Source organism: Telmatherina bonti (genome assembly GCF_933228915.1).
Source record: "Telmatherina bonti genome assembly, chromosome: 16".
In the NCBI taxonomy this organism is placed as follows: Eukaryota; Metazoa; Chordata; class Actinopteri; order Atheriniformes; family Telmatherinidae; genus Telmatherina; species Telmatherina bonti.
The window spans coordinates 7,193,977-7,214,704 of record NC_136614.1 but is presented as its reverse complement, the minus strand read 5'-3'; the positions used below and the strand labels follow the sequence as shown (position 1 = coordinate 7,214,704).

General features: G+C 42.1%; 1 protein-coding gene across 1 annotated transcript in view; it reads left to right on the top strand.

The window, feature by feature from the left end:
• Positions 1-360: 360 nt before the first annotated feature.
• Positions 361-20,728, top strand: part of nt5e (5'-nucleotidase, ecto (CD73)) — a 65,992-nt gene continuing 45,624 nt past the window's right edge. The window contains exons 1-5 of the mRNA XM_079255359.1: positions 361-773; positions 4,166-4,388; positions 4,459-4,647; positions 15,615-15,812; positions 16,072-16,226. Coding sequence (XP_079111485.1) covers positions 432-773; positions 4,166-4,388; positions 4,459-4,647; positions 15,615-15,812; positions 16,072-16,226 — 1,107 coding nt within the window. The 5' untranslated portion in view covers positions 361-431. The remainder of the gene's footprint in view (positions 774-4,165; positions 4,389-4,458; positions 4,648-15,614; positions 15,813-16,071; positions 16,227-20,728) is intronic.

Genomic DNA, 20,728 nt, shown 5'->3' with positions numbered 1-20,728 from the left:
GTGGTGCTTTCTGTGGGTTCACGTCCTGTAAATCCAGTCTTATTTATTTATTCTATATTTAGTTCATGTATTTAAATTCTAAAGTTTTTTTTAAAATAACTGTATTAATTTATTTCTATTTTTTATTATATTAACTTCAGTGTTGTATTTATTTCTAAATAATAATAATAATAATAATAAATAAACAAGTGAATAAATAAATATTAAAAATAAATAAATAAATTGGGGTTCTACCCCAGCGGCCTCCACCCACCCGTGTTTATGTGAGGGGTGGGGGTGGGTTGGGAGGTCGTAATGTATAGCTGGAGGTACGCATGTGGTTCAGTGTGTGTGTGCGCGTGGCAGGGAGGAGGAGGAAGGGGAGGACAGACTCCTCAGGTCCTGGAACAGAATCGCTCCCCCCACCCAGAATCTTCACGCGCAGCGAGGGGATGGACGCGCAGCGCGTGGATCGGAGCGTCTTGCCGCGGCTCCTGGCCGTCCTGCTGAGCTTCTTGGTGGCCACGGCCGCGTCCTGGGACCTGGTTCTGCTCCACACTAACGACGTGCACGCCCGCGTGGAGGAGACCAGCGTGCACTCCGGGAAATGCGGAGGCGGCGGCTGCTTCGGCGGCGTGGCCCGGAGAGCCACAGTGATCCGACGGATCCGCGACGAGGAGCGGAACGTGCTGCTCCTGGACGCCGGAGACCAGTTCCAGGGGACCGTCTGGTTCAACTTCTACAAGGGCGCAGAAGCTGCGCACTTCATGAACAAACTGCGCTATGACGCCATGGTGAGAAAAGTTCTCCAGATGAAGCTCTATCATCATCATCATCACATGCAGCCTTTACTGGTTAAACTGGAAATGCTGTTTCCACCAGTCTGGAGGAGGGTTCTTCTCCACCTTCTGCAGTAGAAGAGCCAGGAACTCTGTCCACATGAACCTGGACAGAATCAGTCCAATAAAAGCAAAGTGGTGCAGTTCTTCTGGGGGTTGTGGTTAAACCTTCCCACTGAGTCACACTGCTGCTCCTCGCCTTGCATCACGCAGGAACACGGATCAGATAAATCTGCTCCACAGAACTCGTGGTCTCCAGTCATCATCAAAACCAGGGATCACCAACCCCGGTCCTGGAGGGCCAGCGTCCGGCAGGTTTTCCAAGTGACCCTGCTGGAAAACTCCTGACTCCGACTCAGACAAGCTCGGCTCATGTCTGCTAAATACTCACTGATTTGAATCAGATGTGTTGCAGCAGGGACACTTGGAAAACAATGGAGACATGACTTCATTTCCTGTAAAGAACCTGTAACAAATAGAGACGAATAAAATCTACTCGTACTCACCCTTCTGCCCAGAATAATCTGCAGGTCTGAAAAATTTACAACATTACACTCAGAACCAATCAGGTTTTTCTAAACAATCACGGAAGAGGACGGTTACAATTCTGTTTCCACGTCCAAACTTTCTGACGTACCTCTACGACCACCAGTCCGACGCCAGAACGTTGAGTCAGATTTTCACTGGAGAAACTCGTCTGGAGAAATATTCCTGAATAATTTATCTGTCCGTACCAGGAGAGTCGGGACTCGTTTTGTTTGGGCGGAGAATGTTGCAGCTTCCGTTTGTTTGTTTTTACCCTGTAATTTACTCACCTGGACGATGTCATGCAGTTACGGTAACTGCCCACTAGTTTGGGATATACCTAAAAACAACTATTAAAGTTGTTGGAAGACGATTGATACCCCAGTGGACAGGAGGCGGAGCCATGCTGATCCACATCACCTTCTGGATGTTCCGTTAGCTTTCACACTGCGAGCGAACCACACCAACATTCGATATCCCTGGTTTTCTAACCAGAGTTCGCTTCTTTGGTCCGCGTGTCAATGAGCGTTCTCCCTGCTCCAAATGAACCGTTGGGACGTTGCCCATGGGACCCATTTCTGCCCCTGTGGTTCTCTGGAACCTCACGGGGGTTGCCAGATAATTTCAGGGGGTCTCCAGATAATTTACAAATATATCGCCAACCTTTATTAAAAAAATTAATGGGATTTATTTGTATGCTGTGAAGATCAGCGCATGTTGTTGTTGGTTGGGGGGGGGCACTGCGTCGTTTAGGTGAGTAATTAGTTCCGTATTCACGGCCGTTGCGGGTCTGTATCCTGAAGGTGCAAATGGAGCAGTACCTGCAAAAGAAGTGGGAATGATTTATTTCTGTCTGGACAGACCACCGCCACGTACACCGCCGTAAATTCTGAGAATTTAAATCATCATGATCTCCTCCATCGTCACCATGTTTGCTGTTGTCTGAACTGGGAACTCTGCACTGCCCTCTGGTGGATGTGTTGACCTGGAATGTGTGTTACTTGAGGCAGGTGATGTGGAAAAGATCGCGGTTAAGGTATCAGCGCACTGAAAAACTAAAAGTTTGTGACAAAAGGTGTTGCATCTAACCCTGATCTGCAGAAACTGTGAGGACTTTATGGCCAAAAGTAGAAAGCAAGTAAGGGAAGCATAAAAGTATTTAGTGGCCCTTGAAATTGACGTACCTGATCTATTCATTCATTCATTTTCTACACTGCATCGTCCAGTTCAGGAGTCTGTCCCAGCAGTTAGCAGGCGAGGCGCAGGGTGCATCCAGACAGTTCTCCAGTCCCTCGCAGGGCCTGGACCAAGCGGCAACCTCCGGCGGTTAAAAGTGAAGTCTATGCGGAAGTGTATAAAACTGCAGTTCCCCCTTCATCCACTAGGGGCTGCAAAACAGAGCAACTCCCCATAGACTCCCATGTTAAAAAGACCAACATGTTTACAGCAGAAATAAACATGTTTACAGCTGAAATAAACACGTTTACAGCAGGAATAAACACGTTTACAGCAGAAATAAACACGTTTACAGCAGGAATAAACATGTTTACAGCAGAAATAAACACGTTTACAGCCTGGTACAAAAATCCATTTTAGGTTTAATAGATCAGGTTTACCTTCATGACAACTGTGGAGGGACTGAATTTTTTTCCTAACTCGCCCGTTTAAAAGTAATTTAATCTCGAAGTTCGGCATATTTAGGGGCGTGTCCTTTTGATTGACAGGTACCCGATCTCCCGCTTCAAGTCAGAAGAACGTAGAACAACCGCGGTTTTTAGCCGGTTAACAACGTGACTTAGCTTTAGCCCGCTTACCTCCGTTAGCTGGTTAGCTCCTGTTATCTCCAGGTTAGCTCCGTTAGCTCTTAGCTACAGAAAGCTCGGAGTTCGCTCGATGTCAATCATTCACCATGACGCTCACAGCCCCCCCTCTCAGCTCCGCCTCTTTGCCCATATTTGTATTTTCCGGGCGAGACGACGCGCATGCCCCTGTCAAGATGGTGATGGTAGGAACCGCCCACCGAGCTTCAATTCAGCTCTTCAGAAACCTACGGGTGACGTCACGGAGGCTCCGCCCATCTTTTTATATACAGTCTATGGCCTGGACTTACTTAAAAAGCGAGCATAAATGAACTTTCGACAGTCACGCTAACCTTGATCAGTTCTCTCCGTGATTGGCTAGGTCAGGGGTGTTAAAAGTCTGTCCTCAAAGACCGCTGTCCTGCATGTTTTGGATGTGTCCTACTGTAGCTCCTGAATTAGATTAATGGATCGACATCGTGTGAAGAACCTAACAAACTGTTGAGGGGAGACATTTTATCAGACTCAGCTGTGTTGGAACAGGAACATCTAAAACCTGCCGGACCGGAGCTGGACTGCTCTGCGTTAGGGATTACAGAAATCCTATTGGTTCTTAGTCTTCATGTAAAGTCCGGGATAAATGCGATTTGTATGTGTTTGTTACAAACCTGGAAATGCAAGTTAGAAACGTTGTAAATTGACAGTGCAGGTCTTCATGCTGGTTGTTGTTCACTTGATCGACTTCCGTGTAAACACGTCATGGCCCAGAGATGTTCGTGTATTACTTCAGTGTCATGGAAGTCGGATAAAATGCAACGCGAGCGTTCAGATTGGTCTTGTTTTGACAAAGATCACATATTTTTCATTTGGTACCACACAGGCACGCGGTCTGGGTCGGATTGGTTCTGTTCAGGCTGTAAACAATCATGTCAGTCATATTGGTTGCTGTGTGAACGGAGTCTTTTGTTCTGTTCTCGCTCTGTAAAAATCTAATTTGGTTTCTTGGACTTTTATGTTCTTCAGGTTTTTGGAAACCACGAGTTTGACAACGGAGTCGACGGACTCATGAAGCCATTTCTGGAAACGGTGCAGTTTCCCATCCTTGGCGCCAACGTCAAACCAGACGAGACTCTGGCCTCCACGTTCGGCAACACGTACTTACCCTACAAGATCTTTACAGTCGGAGGTGAGAAGGTGGGCGTGGTGGGATACACCTCACGGGAGACGCCGGCTCTGTCCCAACCCGGTACGTATGTCTGATGGCGACGATGTAGGGGTCGCATGACGTCCGCTCAGCTCTTCTCATCTCCACGCAGGACCGCATGTTCGGTTTGAGGACGAGGTGAGCGCCCTGCAGCTGCAGGTCGACAAGCTCAAGACGCTGCGGGTCAATAAGATCATCGCTTTGGGCCACTCCGGCTTCACCGTGGACAAGGAGATCGCCAGAAATGTCAGTGGCGTCGACGTCGTCATCGGAGGACACACCAACACGTTCCTGTACACAGGTAGGACGCTGACGCACCGCTGACGAAACGTCAAGTGGAACGTCCGTTTGAATCGGCAAACCAGAATTTATGCTCAAGTTCTACTGGTAACAGTTTGTTTATACTAGTAACAGTCTGTTTATACTGGTAACAGTCTGTTTATACTGGTAACAGTCTGTTTATACTGGTAACGGTCTGTTTATACTGGTAACGGTCTGAATGTACTGGTAACAGTCTGTTTATACTGGTAACCGTCTTTTTATACTGGTAACGGTCTGAATGTACTGGTAACAGTTTGTTCATACTGGTAACGGTCTGTTTATACTGGTAACGGTCTGTTTATACTGGTAACAGTTTGTTTATACTGGTAATGGTCTGTTTATACTGGTAACGGTCTGAATGAACTGGTAACAGTCTGTTTATACTGGTAACGGTCTGTTTATACTGGTAACGGTCTGTTTATACTGGTAACAGTTTGTTTATACTGGTAATGGTCTGTTTATACTGGTAACGGTCTGAATGTACTGGTAACAGTCTGTTTATACTGGTAACGGTCTGTTTATACTGGTAACGGTCTGAATGTACTGGTAACAGTCTGTTTATACTGGTAACGGTCTGAGTGCACTGGTAACAGTCTGTTTAAACTGGAAACAGTTTGTTTATACTGGTAACGGTCTGTTTATACTGGTAACAGTCTGTTTATACTGGTAACGGTCTGTTTATACTGGTAACGGTCTGTTTATACTGGTAACAGTCTGTTTATACTGGTAACAGTCTGTTTATACTGGTAATAGTCTGTTTATACTGGTAACAGTTTGTTTATACTGGTAACAGTCTGTTTATACTGGTAACGGTCTGAAGATACTGGTAACAGTCTGTGTATAATGGTAACGGTCTGTTTATACTGGTAACAGTTTGTTTATACTGGTAATAGTCTGTTTATACTGGTAACGGTCTGTTTATACTGGTAACAGTCTGTATATGCTGGTAACGGTCTGTTTATACTGGTAACAGTCTGTTTATACTGGTAACAGTCTGACTGTACTGGTAACAGTCTGTTTATACTGGTAACGGTCTGTTTATACTGGTAACAGTCTGACTGTACTGGTAACAGTCTGGATGTACTGGTAACAGTCTGAATGTACTGGTAACAATCTGTTTATACTGGTAACAGTCTGTTTATACTGGTAACGGTCTGAATGTACTGGTAACAGTCTGTTTATACTGGTAACGGTTCATTTATACTGGTAACGGTCTGAATGTACTGGTAACAGTCTGTTTATACTGGTAACAGTCTGTGTATACTGGTAACAGTTTCTTTATACTGGTAACAGTTTGTTCATACTGGTAACGGTCTGTTTATACTGGTAACGGTCTGTTTATACTGGTAACGGTCTGTTTATATTGGTAACAGTCTGTTTATACTGGTAACGGTCTGTTTATACTGGTAACGGTCTGTTTATACTGGTAACAGTTTGTTTATACTGGTAACGGTCTGTTTATACTGGTAACGGTCTGTTTATACTGGTAACAGTTTGTTTATACTGGTAACGGTCTGTTTATACTGGTAACAGTCTGTGTATACTGGTAACGGTCTGAATGTACTGGTAACAGTCTGTTTAAACTGGTAACCGTCTTTTTATACTGGTAACGGTCTGTTTATACTGGTAACGGTCTGAATGTACTGGTAACTGTCTGTTTATATTGGTAACGGTCTGAATGTACTGGTAACAGTCTGTTTAAACTGGGAACAGTTTGTTTATACTGGTAACGGTTTGTTTATACTGGTAACGGTCTGTTTATACTGGTAACGGACTGTTTATACTGGTAACAGTCTGTTTATACTGGTAACGGTGTGAATGTACTGGTAACAGTCTGTTTATACTGGTAACGGTCTGTTTATACTGGTAACGGTCTGAATGTACTGGTAACAGTCTGTTTATACTGGTAACGGTCTGAGTGCACTGGTAACAGTTTGTTTAAACTGGAAAAAGTTTGTTTATACTGGTAACAGTTTGTTTATACTGGTAACGGTCTGTTTATACTGGTAACAGTCTGTTTATACTGGTAACGGTCTGTTTATACTGGTAACAGTCTGTTTATACTGGTAACAGTCTGTTTATACTGGTAATAGTCTGTTTATACTGGTAACAGTTTGTTTATACTGGTAACAGTCTGTTTATACTGGTAACGGTCTGAAGGTACTGGTAACAGTCTGTGTATAATGGTAACGGTCTGTTTATACTGGTAACAGTTTGTTTATACTGGTAATAGTCTGTTTATACTGGTAACGGTCTGTTTATACTGGTAACGGTCTGTTTATACTGGTAACAGTCTGTATATGCTGGTAACAGTCTGACTGTACTGGTAACAGTCTGTTTATACTGGTAACGGTCTGTTTATACTGGTAACAGTCTGACTGTACTGGTAACAGTCTGGATGTACTGGTAACAGTCTGGATGTACTGGTAACAATCTGTTTATACTGGTAACAGTCTGTTTATACTGGTAACAGTCTGTTTATACTGGTAACAGTCTGTTTATACTGGTAATAGTCTGTTTATACTGGTAACAGTTTGTTTATACTGGTAACAGTCTGTTTATACTGGTAACGGTGTGAATGTACTGGTAACAGTCTGTTTATACTGGTAACGGTCTGTTTATACTGGTAACGGTCTGAATGTACTGGTAACAGTCTGTTTATACTGGTAACGGTCTGAGTGCACTGGTAACAGTTTGTTTAAACTGGAAAAAGTTTGTTTATACTGGTAACAGTTTGTTTATACTGGTAACGGTCTGTTTATACTGGTAACAGTCTGTTTATACTGGTAACGGTCTGTTTATACTGGTAACAGTCTGTTTATACTGGTAACAGTCTGTTTATACTGGTAATAGTCTGTTTATACTGGTAACAGTTTGTTTATACTGGTAACAGTCTGTTTATACTGGTAACGGTCTGAAGGTACTGGTAACAGTCTGTGTATAATGGTAACGGTCTGTTTATACTGGTAACAGTTTGTTTATACTGGTAATAGTCTGTTTATACTGGTAACGGTCTGTTTATACTGGTAACGGTCTGTTTATACTGGTAACAGTCTGTATATGCTGGTAACAGTCTGACTGTACTGGTAACAGTCTGTTTATACTGGTAACGGTCTGTTTATACTGGTAACAGTCTGACTGTACTGGTAACAGTCTGGATGTACTGGTAACAGTCTGGATGTACTGGTAACAATCTGTTTATACTGGTAACAGTCTGTTTATACTGGTAACGGTCTGTTTATACTGGTAACGGTCTGTTTATACTGGTAACAGTCTGGATGTACTGGTAACAGTCTGGATGTACTGGTAACAATCTGTTTATACTGGTAACAGTCTGTTTATACTGGTAACGGTCTGTTTATACTGGTAACGGTCTGTTTATACTGGTAATAGTCTGTTTATACTGGTAATAGTCTGTTTATACTGGTAACGGTCTGTATATACTGGTAATGGTCTGTTTATACTGGTAACAGTCTGACTGTACTGGTAACAGTCTGTTTATACTGGTAACGGTCTGTTTATACTGGTAATAGTCTGTTTATACTGGTAACGGTCTGTTTATACTGGTAACGGTCTGAATGTACTGGTAACAGTCTGTTCATACTGGTAATAGTCTGTTTATACTGGTAATAGTCTGTTTATACTGGTAATAGTCTGTTTATACTGCTAACAGTCTGTTTATACTGGTAACAGTCTGACTGTACTGGTAACAGTCAGTTTATTCTGGTAGCAGTCTGCATATACTGGTAACAGTATGAACGTACTGGTAACAGTGTGAACGTACTGGTAACCGCATGAACGTACTGGTAACAGTGTAAACGTACTGGTAACCGTATGAATGTACTGGTAACAGTGTGAACGTACTGGTAACCGTATGAACGTACTGGTAACAGTGTGAACATACTGGTAACCGTATGAACGTACTGGTAACCGTATGAACATACTGGTAACCGTATGAACGTACTGGTAACCGTATGAACGTACTGGTAACAGTGTGAACGTACTGGAAACCGTATGAACGTACTGGTAACAGTGTGAACGTACTGGTAACCGTATGAACGTACTGGTAACCGTATGAACGTACTGGTAACAGTGTGAACGTACTGGTAACCGTATGAACGTACTGGTAACAGTGTGAACGTACTGGTAACAGTGTGAACGTACTGGTAACAGTGTGAACGTACTGGTAACAGTATGAACGTACTGGTAACCGTATGAACGTACTGGTAACAGTGTGAACGTACTGGTAACAGTGTGAACGTACTGGTAACAGTGTGAACGTACTGGTAACAGTATGAACGTACTGGTAACCGTATGAACGTACTGGTAACAGTGTGAACGTACTGGTAACAGTGTGAACGTACTGGTAACAGTGTGAACGTACTGGTAACAGTGTGAACGTACTGGTAACAGTGTGAACGTACTGGTTAAACTGCTGAAGACACTTTGAATCTTTGGTTAAAGGTCTGAATGAGACTGAAAGTCCATTTTTCCTCCGATATTGACGATGCGGATCAGCATCTTGACTGAAGAGCTCGTATTTCTGCAGATTGTCAGTCCTGACGGCAATTTGGTGCAGAATGAAATGAATCTCTGTTGCTGTTTTGTTGGAGCACGGTGTGTTTTTATCTGACGGAAGAAAGCGTGGAGTCTTCATACTTGTGGCTAAAGCACTGTTGACATGAGTCTAGACTCTATAAATATTTTTGGCAGGAAATGAGCAGTTGGGTTTAGACCTCAGACCACAGTGTAAAGTTTCTGTGCATGTAAAGACAGAAAAAGTGTCCTTGAGAGCTGACAGTGATGCTTTCAGGGCCTCCCATTCAGTCTATCTGTTATCTGTGTAATAACAGGCCCACTGAGGAAAAAGACCTGCTTATCATTGGTCACTCTGAGTTTATCCAAATGACTCATGTTTAGACAAGCAGAATGAGAGCATCAGTCATGCATCAACCAGCATCAGGTTTTAGGTGTTTTTGTAGTGAAATAACTGTGACCAGGAATGAAACAGGTTGAGGGGATTCTTCAGTGAATGGTTTACTGGTGCCTACTGGTCAGGGAAAATCTGACAGAAATATGGAGGCTTATCATCTGGAGGCAGAGGAGTGCCCCAGGAAGTCACGAGGGATTCGTCACTGTAGAGTTTTGGGACAGTTTTAAGGTGGTATTAAAATCTGGAGTAGAGTGTGAACAGCTCCTTGATTTAAAGGATCATAAAAACAATAGAAAGACAAATACAGACTCCAGCTCCCAGGTATATTTTCTGCATCTTGTTTATAAAACCTCACCATTGGTTGAAGAAACAGCGCCTCCTCTGGTCACCATGAAAACAACATGAAGTATTTTCTTTTTTTCTTTTTTTTTTTTTTTCTTTTTTTTTGTCTTGTCCAGCATTTAAGCAAGCAGACTGATGTTCTGGATGCTGTGTTCTGCTGAGCAAATTTATTTTGCCAAGGGGAACTTTTGTAGATGTAATGATCCCCTTGTATTTCTTGATTCTTATTTTATTTTTCAATTTGTTTTGGATAATAGCTTGTATTACAGAGTTTATGCTGCTGGACCCGACCGGAAAGGACAGGAAAGGGGCAGAAAGAGAACAGAAAAGAGAACATAAAAAAACAAAAAAAAACCAAAAGAAAGAGATCAATGCATACATGTATATGCACATACATACCCACCTACATATATATGTATATACACTCGCACATACATTATATATATACATATATACATACATACATACATACATATACACATACATACACATGCATACACACACATGTACACATACATGCATACATAAAGATAGATATACATACATACATATACACATACATACACACACACATATATATATATATACATATATACACATATACATACTCACATACATACACATACATATACACATACACATACACACACATACACATACATATGAAGTATTTTCAGTGAAGGACTTTTAGTTGATTTGCAGATAAAACAGCTTATCTGTTAATAACCCAACAAACTACAATAATTAAACCAAAAGGCGGGATAAGTCTGAAAGTCCAGCAGCTTGTTGAAGGTCATCTGAAGCCATTTGTGTCAGAAGATGTCTGACGTGTGCCGTTAAAACCAAAATTTGGTTCCAAAGTAATGATTCCTGCATGCCAGAGTCTCTTGCATGGGTTTGGAGGACTCCAGGCTCCGGTTCCGGTCTGGACTTGGACTGAACTAGGTCTACAACCTGACTCTCTTGTAGACCGGCTGCTGTGTTTGCGATCCTTGTCCTGCTGCATGAGGAATGCGTACTTTGGGCCCTCCCCTGGATACTAATGCCTGCAAGGTGTCCAGATCGTCACGCTGCCACCGCCATGCTGACGGCTGCTGTGAGGCGTTTCAGGACCAAACATGTCCAGTCTGTCCAGAGGACATTGATCCAGAATTTTGGTGGTTTGTTCAGATGCAGCTTTGTTAGGAACTTCAACAGGGAACCTGCTGACTGAGACCTGGACAGTCTCAGACGGAGATCCAGCTCCATTAGAGGATGTTTCTGATTTAAATTTAAACTATTTCCAGTTTCCTGACTATGAATCTCGAAAGGGGTTGAGTGATATGGATCCTGACAATAATATTTTTAAAAATATTAACAATAACTGTGCATACTACACTAACACAACTTTTAATGAAACTATTACACTGGATAACAAGCTATCAATAGTCCATTTTAATAGCAGAAGTCTTTATAAAAATTTTGAAAGTATCAAAGACTATTTGTCCCAATTCAAATCACCTTTTAATATAATAGCAGTCTCAGAAACATGGATAAACATGGATAAAGGTATGGACTTTACGATGAACGGCTATGAAATGTTTTGTATGAACAGAAAGAATAGGAATGGAGGGGGTGTGGCTTTATATATTGACGAAGCTATTAGTTGTAAAATGATAGAAAATATGTCAATGGCTGTGGAGGATGTATTTGAATGTATAACTGTGGAAATTGTGCTACAAAAAAGGAGAAGAATTCTTGTAAGCTGTGTTTACAGGGCCCCAGGTTCAGATATTAATCTTTTTAAAGACTGGATCGAGCGGCTGTTCGATAAAAAAATTAACAAAGAAATTATATTATGTGGAGACTACAATGTAGACCTTTTAAATAAAAATAATCACAAAATTACGGAGGACTTCACTGATATGATGTTTAGTAATAATTTTTATCCATTAATTTTAAGACCAACCAGAATAACAGCACATAGTGCGACTTTAATTGATAATATTTTTACTAATATATTAGATAATAAAATTCATAGTGGATTGTTGTTAAACGATATCAGTGATCATCTTCCAGTGTTTATGGTGTACAATGTTAACTGCAAAGCAATCAAGGATGATGGTGTCAATTACTATAGGATTAAAACTGAGCAATCACTAATTAACCTAAAGAATGACTTAGCATCTTATGATTGGAACTTTATGAGGAGCTAGATGTGAACACAGCTTACAATTCTTTCAGTGAAATATTCAGTTTATTATATGAAAAGAATTGTCCACTTAGAAAATGTAGAAAGAAAAATAACTCAAAAACTCCTTGGATCACAAAGGGACTGTTAAATGCATGCAAAAAGAAAAATAATTTACATAAACAGTTTCTTAAGCACAGAACAAGTGAAACGGAGCTGAAATATAAACTATATAAAAACAAGCTAACAAGTATTTTAAGAGAAAGTAAAAAGGCTTTTTATACTAAATTACTCAACAGTAAAAGGAGCGATATTCATGGTTTGTGGAATATACTAAAAAGTATAATTGGTGGTGGTTCTAAAAGTTCATGTTATCCAGAGTTTTTTATGGAGAATGGGAATGTTATAGCTAATAAGGAGGAAATTGTTGAGAAATTTAATAATTTTTTTGTAAATATAGGACCTGAACTAGCTGGAAAAATCCCAACTGATAGTGAACCTGTGTGTAATTTAATAGAAACAAATACAAACTCAATGTTCCTCACCCCTACTGACGAGAAGGAAGTCTTAGAGGCAATACGAAAATGTAGTAATAAAACATCTCAGGATTTTAATGGGATCGACATGAGAACAATTAGGAATGTTGCAGAGGCTGTAGTTAAACCATTTACACATATATGCAACTTATCATTTGAGCATGGACAATTTCCTTCTCAAATGAAAATTGCAAAAGTAGTTCCATTATTTAAAGCAGGTGATAAACACACCTTTACAAACTACCGTCCTGTCTCTCTCTTACCACAGTTTTCAAAAATACTAGAAAAACTATTTAATTCAAGATTACATACTTTTATTGAAAAAAATAAATTGCTCTCTAATAGCCAATATGGTTTTAGACAAAATCGATCAACATCACTTGCCTTAATTGAATTAGTGGAGGAAATCACAAGGTATATTGACAACAATAAATTTATTATGGGAATTTTTATTGATTTACAAAAGGCTTTTGATACCATTGATCATAGCATATTACTAGATAAATTGGAAAAATATGGCATTAGAGGACTACCACATAGATGGATAGGGAGTTATCTGAGGGACAGGCATCAGTTTGTCCAGGTTGAACAGTATACATCTAATTGTAAGAATATAAAGTGTGGTGTGCCTCAGGGCTCTATTCTCGGGCCAACACTATTTTTACTTTACATTAATGATATTTGTAAAATATCTGAAATAATGAAATTTATACTTTTTGCAGATGATACAAATATTTTATGTTCAGGGCATGACCTGGAGAAACTTCTGAAAGATGTTAATGAAGAAATGTATAAATTAAAAAAACTGGTTTAATATAAATAAGCTGTCATTGAATGTAAAAAAGACGAAGCTTATACTGTTTGGTAACCGGAAAAAGGATATGCCAATACAAATAACCATACAAAATACAGTAATAGAAAGAGTACAGCAAATTGTGTTTTTAGGTGTGGTTATTGATGAAAAGATGTCTTGGAAACCCCATATCTGTTACTTGCGCTCAAAAGTTGCCAAGTGTGTGGGTGTGATGAAGCGATGTAGTCTGATACTGAATCAGAGTGCTTTGCTTATCCTTTACCATTCCTTCATAATGTCATATTTAAATTACTGTATCGAAGTGTGGGGAAATTGTTACAAATCAAATTTGTTACCATTGATCATTCTCCAAAAAAGAGCCATTAGAGTTGTTCATAAAGTTAAATATAATGATCACACCAACCCACTTTTTCTTAACACATTTAACTTAAAATTACATGATGTGGTAAATTATAAAATGGCACAAATCATGTACAGAGCATCAACAAATTCTCTGCCTGTCAATATTCAAAATTTATTTCAAGATAGAGATGCTCATCATGCATATAATTTGAGAGGAAGTCATAAACTATATCAGACAAAAGTAAGGACAACTCTAAAGGCTATGTGTATTTCTGTGAGGGGAGTCACTCTATGGAACAACTTATCTGAGGAAATGAAAACTTGTAAAAATCTTTTGTTGTTTAAAAGTATGTTTAAAAGGAAGGTAATGAGTGAGTACCAGGAGGAGATGAGGCAGTGAAAACTTCATGGCCAGGCACATGCACCGAGTGTCAAATTTCTGTCTATATAGTATGTGTTAGAAGTGTATTACCTGATTATGTTTGCTGTGTAAAACACATGGTTGATAACAACATGTTAAAATGTATTGAAGTCATGTGATCGGGAAGAGCGGGGGGCGGTCGGGAGTGCGTTGGGCCTGTCTTTGTCATTGTCTTGTCTTGTCTTGTCTGTGTTGATTATTGTGTAAATTTTGTAATTTTGTTTTGTGTTATGCTGCGTGGTGTGTGAAGGGGGTGGACTAAAATAAGCATTGCTTCTCCCATCCCCCTTTTCAAACCAAAATTGTAAAAAAAAATGTGTATAATTGTTTTTGTAAAATTGTTTTTGCAAATTGTGAATTTGGTTTGAAACAAATGAATAAACAAACAAACAATAAATACAGAAACATGCTTTACAGACCATTTCAGCAAACAGCATCTGATAAGAACAGCCTTCAACAAAATGAGCTACAGTTACAGCTAATTTGCTCTGGTGGGCAAAAGTAACATTTTTCTGCTGGTTTCCAGATAAAAGTACAGCAGTTAAGAGCAATGTGGTTACGAAACATGTGGTTTTGTATTGATATGACTTCACTGAAAGATCAGTAAATCAATGTTTGATTAATTATTTAGACATAAGTCACAATCCCCAAATAACCGCATCCCCACATGAGAAATGAACATTATCAGCATCGTTTTTCCTCCAGGGGATCCTTCAGGCCCGCTCGCCCTGCAGGGTGGTTGCCGTGGTGATAACCTTTGTCTGGGTGGCTGTGGGGGCCGTGCACTGCAGCCCTAGGGCTGCTGCAGACGGTGCGGTCTGATCTAGCTGTAACGCACCGCTATGCAGCTGTTTATAACTGTCCAAAAAACACCAGAAGAAGAAAATCGAAACCTTTTTTTCTGTGCTTCATGTACTTTTTATTTGGCGGTTTCTCTGTTGTCTTCTTCCCGTTCCTCTTCTTCTTCTCTGGTTGTGAGTCAGCTGTACAACTCAACACTGCCCCCCCATGGTTTCCCGTGTTATCGCTCCGTTTTCTGATGCAACTGACTGCTAGCTTGGCTCCTTGAAAATGGACCACATTACGTACGAAATCAACCCAGGAGATGGACAGAAATGCCTGTCTGTCTGCATATCGGTCTGCATTGGTTCGTGTTGCCTGTCAGTATGCCAGCATTGATTAGAAAAATGATGGAAGACAGAATATCGAACTAAATTATCATGTTAGTGTGATCAGTTTTTGTTGCTTTTCCTTTGAACTCCACCTAAAACGAAGTCACGCTGTCTTTAACTGGTGATAAAATGGCCTTTTTTTCTTTAAACCATCATATTTTAATTCAACTTTATTCATTGACTTTTATTTGAGCAAAATGATTTTCCTATTTGTCAGGATCGCCTCCTTCCATCGAGATCCCAGCAGGTGGTTACCCCTACATGGAGAAGTCCAGGGACGGGCGGCGGGTTCCGGTTGTGCAGGCATATGCCTTTGGAAAATATCTGGGAAAGCTGACGGTGACCTTTGATGACGACGGGAATGTTGTTAGAGCCGTTGGAAACCCCGTCCTGCTGGACAGCAGCATCCCACAGGGTAAAAACCTCCATTTTTTTCCTCAGTTTTCCACTTTGTTTTTGTTGAACTGCTGATGATTGATAATCAGAACATTTTCCTGTCTTTGTCTTGGAGCTTGAACTTCCTGTTTTGAAATAATCTTTTTTAGACGTATAATCTTGGGCGCTGCCTTTATGTGTGGAGTGTTCACTTCACTTCATGAGCTTCAGATGTTCCAGACCGTAGTAAAAAAATTAAAATCACAGTTTTTGCTGCCATAAATATGGTTTCTCCACAGATCCAGATGTTCTCGCTGATGTGGAAAAGTGGAAGAGAAGTTTGGCCAACTACTCGTCTCAGGTTGTGGGACAGACTCTGGTCTTCCTGAACGGGACGAGCGAGTGCTGCCGCCTTCAGGAATGTAACCTGGGAAACCTCATCTGCGACGCCATGGTAGGTGACTCCCCCCCCCCCCCCCTTCTTCCTGCCTCCAGTCGGGTTAGACTCATCCTGGAGTCACTGCTTCCCTCCGATTTAGTCTGTTTGCAGGAGGGTCGGTTTATCGTGGTGTGTGATGGGCCGAGCAGTAAAGCAGTCAGGCACAGGTTGAAAGTTAAAAAATAGGGTTTTTATTTTGACCCAAAAAAAAGAAGAAATTGTTTTAACACATATTAATAAATCAGGCCTATGAAAGAGATCAACTTAACAAAACTATAATCAAAGAATTTGTAACAGAATTAACTCAAACAAAATGAAACAAACTGACCTAACAAATGACACACAAGGGTAAACCTAAATAGTGGCTGATCAGCCCAAACAAAACAAAGGGAATGACACACAAAAACATAACTAAATGAACAGAAGAAAACCCTAAATTCCCCCTCCCATCTCTGCCACTGGTTCGGTCCAATTAGCTGGCTCCACCCCGTGGCCACCTGCTGGTTCACAGCCAAGGGACTGGAGCCACTGGAACTCAAGGAAAAAACTAATGAAAACCATACCATCACAACAAACAAAAATGCATGCTCTTTCAGAATATTTGTGATGCTGTATGAAATGGATGTCTGATAAAAATATTGGTCTGCTATTTAAATCCTGGTTAAACAAAAATAAAGTGTATGTGTAATGAATTTGATCACCCATGTGATGGCTGTGTCTACAGCCATCACATGGTGCGACCAGCATCAATCTGCTCATCCTACATTTTCCTAACGGATGTGGAGACATTAACATGGAAATAAACAGATTTTTCAGCAGCAGAATATTTATTGTTAAATGATTCGCCAAAACGTTAAACTGCGTTCTTTCATCAGAGGAGCCGTAGTCCTGACCGCATCAGGTCTTCTCCGCTACTCTGGACTGCAGGAGGAAGCTTCCCCATTTACAGGAAGACAAACCTCCACCAGGACCAGAACCAGGGAGGAAAACCTCCATCAGGACCAGAACCAGGAAGGTAAACCTCCACCAGGACCAGAACCAGGGAGGAAAACCTCCACCAGGACCAGAACCAGGGAGGAAAACCTCCACCAGGACCAGAACCAGGGAGGAAAACCTCCATCAGGACCAGAACCAGGGAGGAAAACCTCCACCAGGACCAGAACCAGGGAGGAAAACCTCCACCAGGACCAGAACCAGGGAGGAAAACCTCCACCAGGACCAGAACCAGGGAGGAAAACCTCCACCAGGACCAGAACCAGGGAGGAAAACCTCCATCAGGACCAGAACCAGGAAGGAAAACCTCCATCAGGACCAGAACCAGGGAGGAAAACCTCCATCAGGACCAGAACCAGGGAGGAAAACCTCCACCAGGACCAGAACCAGGAAGGAAAACCTCCATCAGGACCAGAACCAGGGAGGAAAACCTCCACCAGGACCAGAACCAGGGAGGAAAACCTCCATCAGGACCAGAACCAGGGAGGAAAACCTCCACCAGGACCAGAACCAGGGAGGAAAACCTCCATCAGGACCAGAACCAGGGAGGAAAACCTCCACCAGGACCAGAACCAGGGAGGAAAACCTCCATCAGGACCAGAACCAGGGAGGAAAACCTCCATCAGGACCAGAACCAGGGAGGAAAACCTCCACCAGGACCAGAACCAGGGAGGAAAACCTCCACCAGGACCAGAACCAGGGAGGAAAACCTCCATCAGGACCAGAACCAGGGAGGAAAACCTCCACCAGGACCAGAACCAGGGAGGAAAACCTCCACCAGGACCAGAACCAGGGAGGAAAACCTCCACCAGGACCAGAACCAGGGAGGAAAACCTCCATCAGGACCAGAACCAGGGAGGAAAACCTCCATCAGGACCAGAACCAGGGAGGAAAACCTCCATCAGGAAGGAAACGTATTGATCGTACGTTTAGCTTTTATTTTATGGCTCTTTTTGGAAATATTAGTTTCCTTTATTGAAGCGCTGCAGGTTTATTTGTACATTTGTCACATTTCATTCACAAGAAAACTCGATGTTTAAATGAAACATTAAAAGCAACACAGACGGTGCAGAGTAAACATTCAGTAGAATTAAAACAAACTGAATAAATTAAATGGAAATAAGATCAATAATGTGGACCAGTAGCAGTGATTGGTTAGTTTTAAAATCGCTGACTGGAGCTGGATGATCTGCTTTGATTCCAGTCCCAGTTAATTCAGATTTATCTTCATTTAGCTGAAAAGTCTGATTTTACTGAAATACAAACGGAAGCCTTGTCTCCTGGTGAGACAGTGATATAAAGCAGAGTGTCATCAGCATAATGACGATCAGATATGTGGTTTGTTTCCATGATCTGACCTTAAAGCTTAAAACATCATAATCATGTCAGTTGTGGAGAATCTAGATGCTTTTCTGCTCTTCAAACCTTTCCATTGGTGGGGTTAGTAAAAACCAACTCTGATATCTGGAGAGAAGTTCACAAATAAACCAATAGCAAAAAAGTTGCTTCTTGGTTTGTACTCCAAAAGAACACGTAGTTCCACCTCATCACCATGAGAATCTCCCGTTCTATCTCATCACCATGAGAATCTCCAGTTCCACCTCATCACCATGAGAATCTCCCGTTCCACCTCATCACCATGAGAATCTCCCGTTCCACCTCATCACCATGAGAATCTCCCGTTCTACCTCATCACCATGAGGATCTCCTGTTCCACCTCATCACCATGAGAATCTCCCGTTCCACCTCATCACCATGAGGATCTCCCGTTCCACCTCGTCACCATGAGAATCTCCCGTTCTACCTCATCACCATGAGAATCTCCCGTTCCACCTCATCACCATGAGAATCTCCCGTTCCACCACATTATGATGAGAATCTCCCATTCCACCTCATCACCATGAGAATCTCCCGTTCCACCACATTATGATGAGAATCTCCCATTCCACCTCATCACCATGAGAATCTCCCGTTCTACCTCATCACCATGAGGATCTCCTGTTCCACCTCATCATGATGAGAATCTCCCATTCCACCTCATCACCATGAGAATCTCCCGTTCTACCTCATCACCATGAGAATCTCCCGTTCCACCTCATCACCATGAGAATCTCCCATTCCACCTCATCACCATGAGAATCTCCCGTTCTACCTCATCACCATGAGAATCTCCCGTTCCACCTCATCACCATGAGAATCTCCCGTTCTACCTCATCACCATGAGAATCTCCCGTTCTACCTCATCACCATGAGAATCTCCCGTTCTACCTCATCACCATGAGAATCTCCCGTTCCACCTCATCATGAGGAGAATCTCCCGTTCCACCTCATCACCATGAGAATCTCCCGTTCCACCTCATCACCATGAGAATCTCCCGTTCCACCTCATCACCATGAGAATCTCCCGTTCTACCTCATCACCATGAGGATCTCCTGTTCCACCTCATCACCATGAGAATCTCCCGTTCCACCTCATCACCATGAGGATCTCCCGTTCCACCTCGTCACCATGAGAATCTCCCGTTCTACCTCATCACCATGAGAATCTCCCGTTCCACCTCATCACCATGAGAATCTCCCGTTCCACCACATTATGATGAGAATCTCCCATTCCACCTCATCACCATGAGAATCTCCCGTTCCACCACATTATGATGAGAATCTCCCATTCCACCTCATCACCATGAGAATCTCCCGTTCTACCTCATCACCATGAGGATCTCCTGTTCCACCTCATCATGATGAGAATCTCCCATTCCACCTCATCACCATGAGAATCTCCCGTTCTACCTCATCACCATGAGAATCTCCCGTTCCACCTCATCACCATGAGAATCTCCCATTCCACCTCATCACCATGAGAATCTCCCGTTCTACCTCATCACCATGAGAATCTCCCGTTCCACCTCATCACCATGAGAATCTCCCGTTCTACCTCATCACCATGAGAATCTCCCGTTCTACCTCATCACCATGAGAATCTCCCGTTCTACCTCATCACCATGAGAATCTCCCGTTCCACCTCATCATGAGGAGAATCTCCCGTTCCACCTCATCACCATGAGAATCTCCCGTTCCACCACATCATGATGAGAATCTCCCATTCCACCTCATCACCATGAGAATCTCCCGTTCCACCACATTATGATGAGAATCTCCCATTCCACCTCATCACCATGAGAATCTCCCGTTCTACCTCATCACCATGAGGATCTCCTGTTCCCCCACATCATGATGAGAATCTCCCGTCCCACCTCATCACCATGAGAATCTCCCGTTCTACCTCATCACCATGAGGATCTCCTGTTCCACCTCATCACCATGAGAATCTCCCGTTCCACCTCATCACCATGAGAATCTCCAGTTCCACGTCATCACCATGAGAATCTCCCGTTCCACCTCATCACCATGAGAATCTCCCGTTCCACCTCATCACCATGAGAATCTCCCGTTCCACCTCATCACCATGAGAATCTCCCGTTCCACCTCATCACCATGAGAATCTCCCGTTCTACCTCATCACC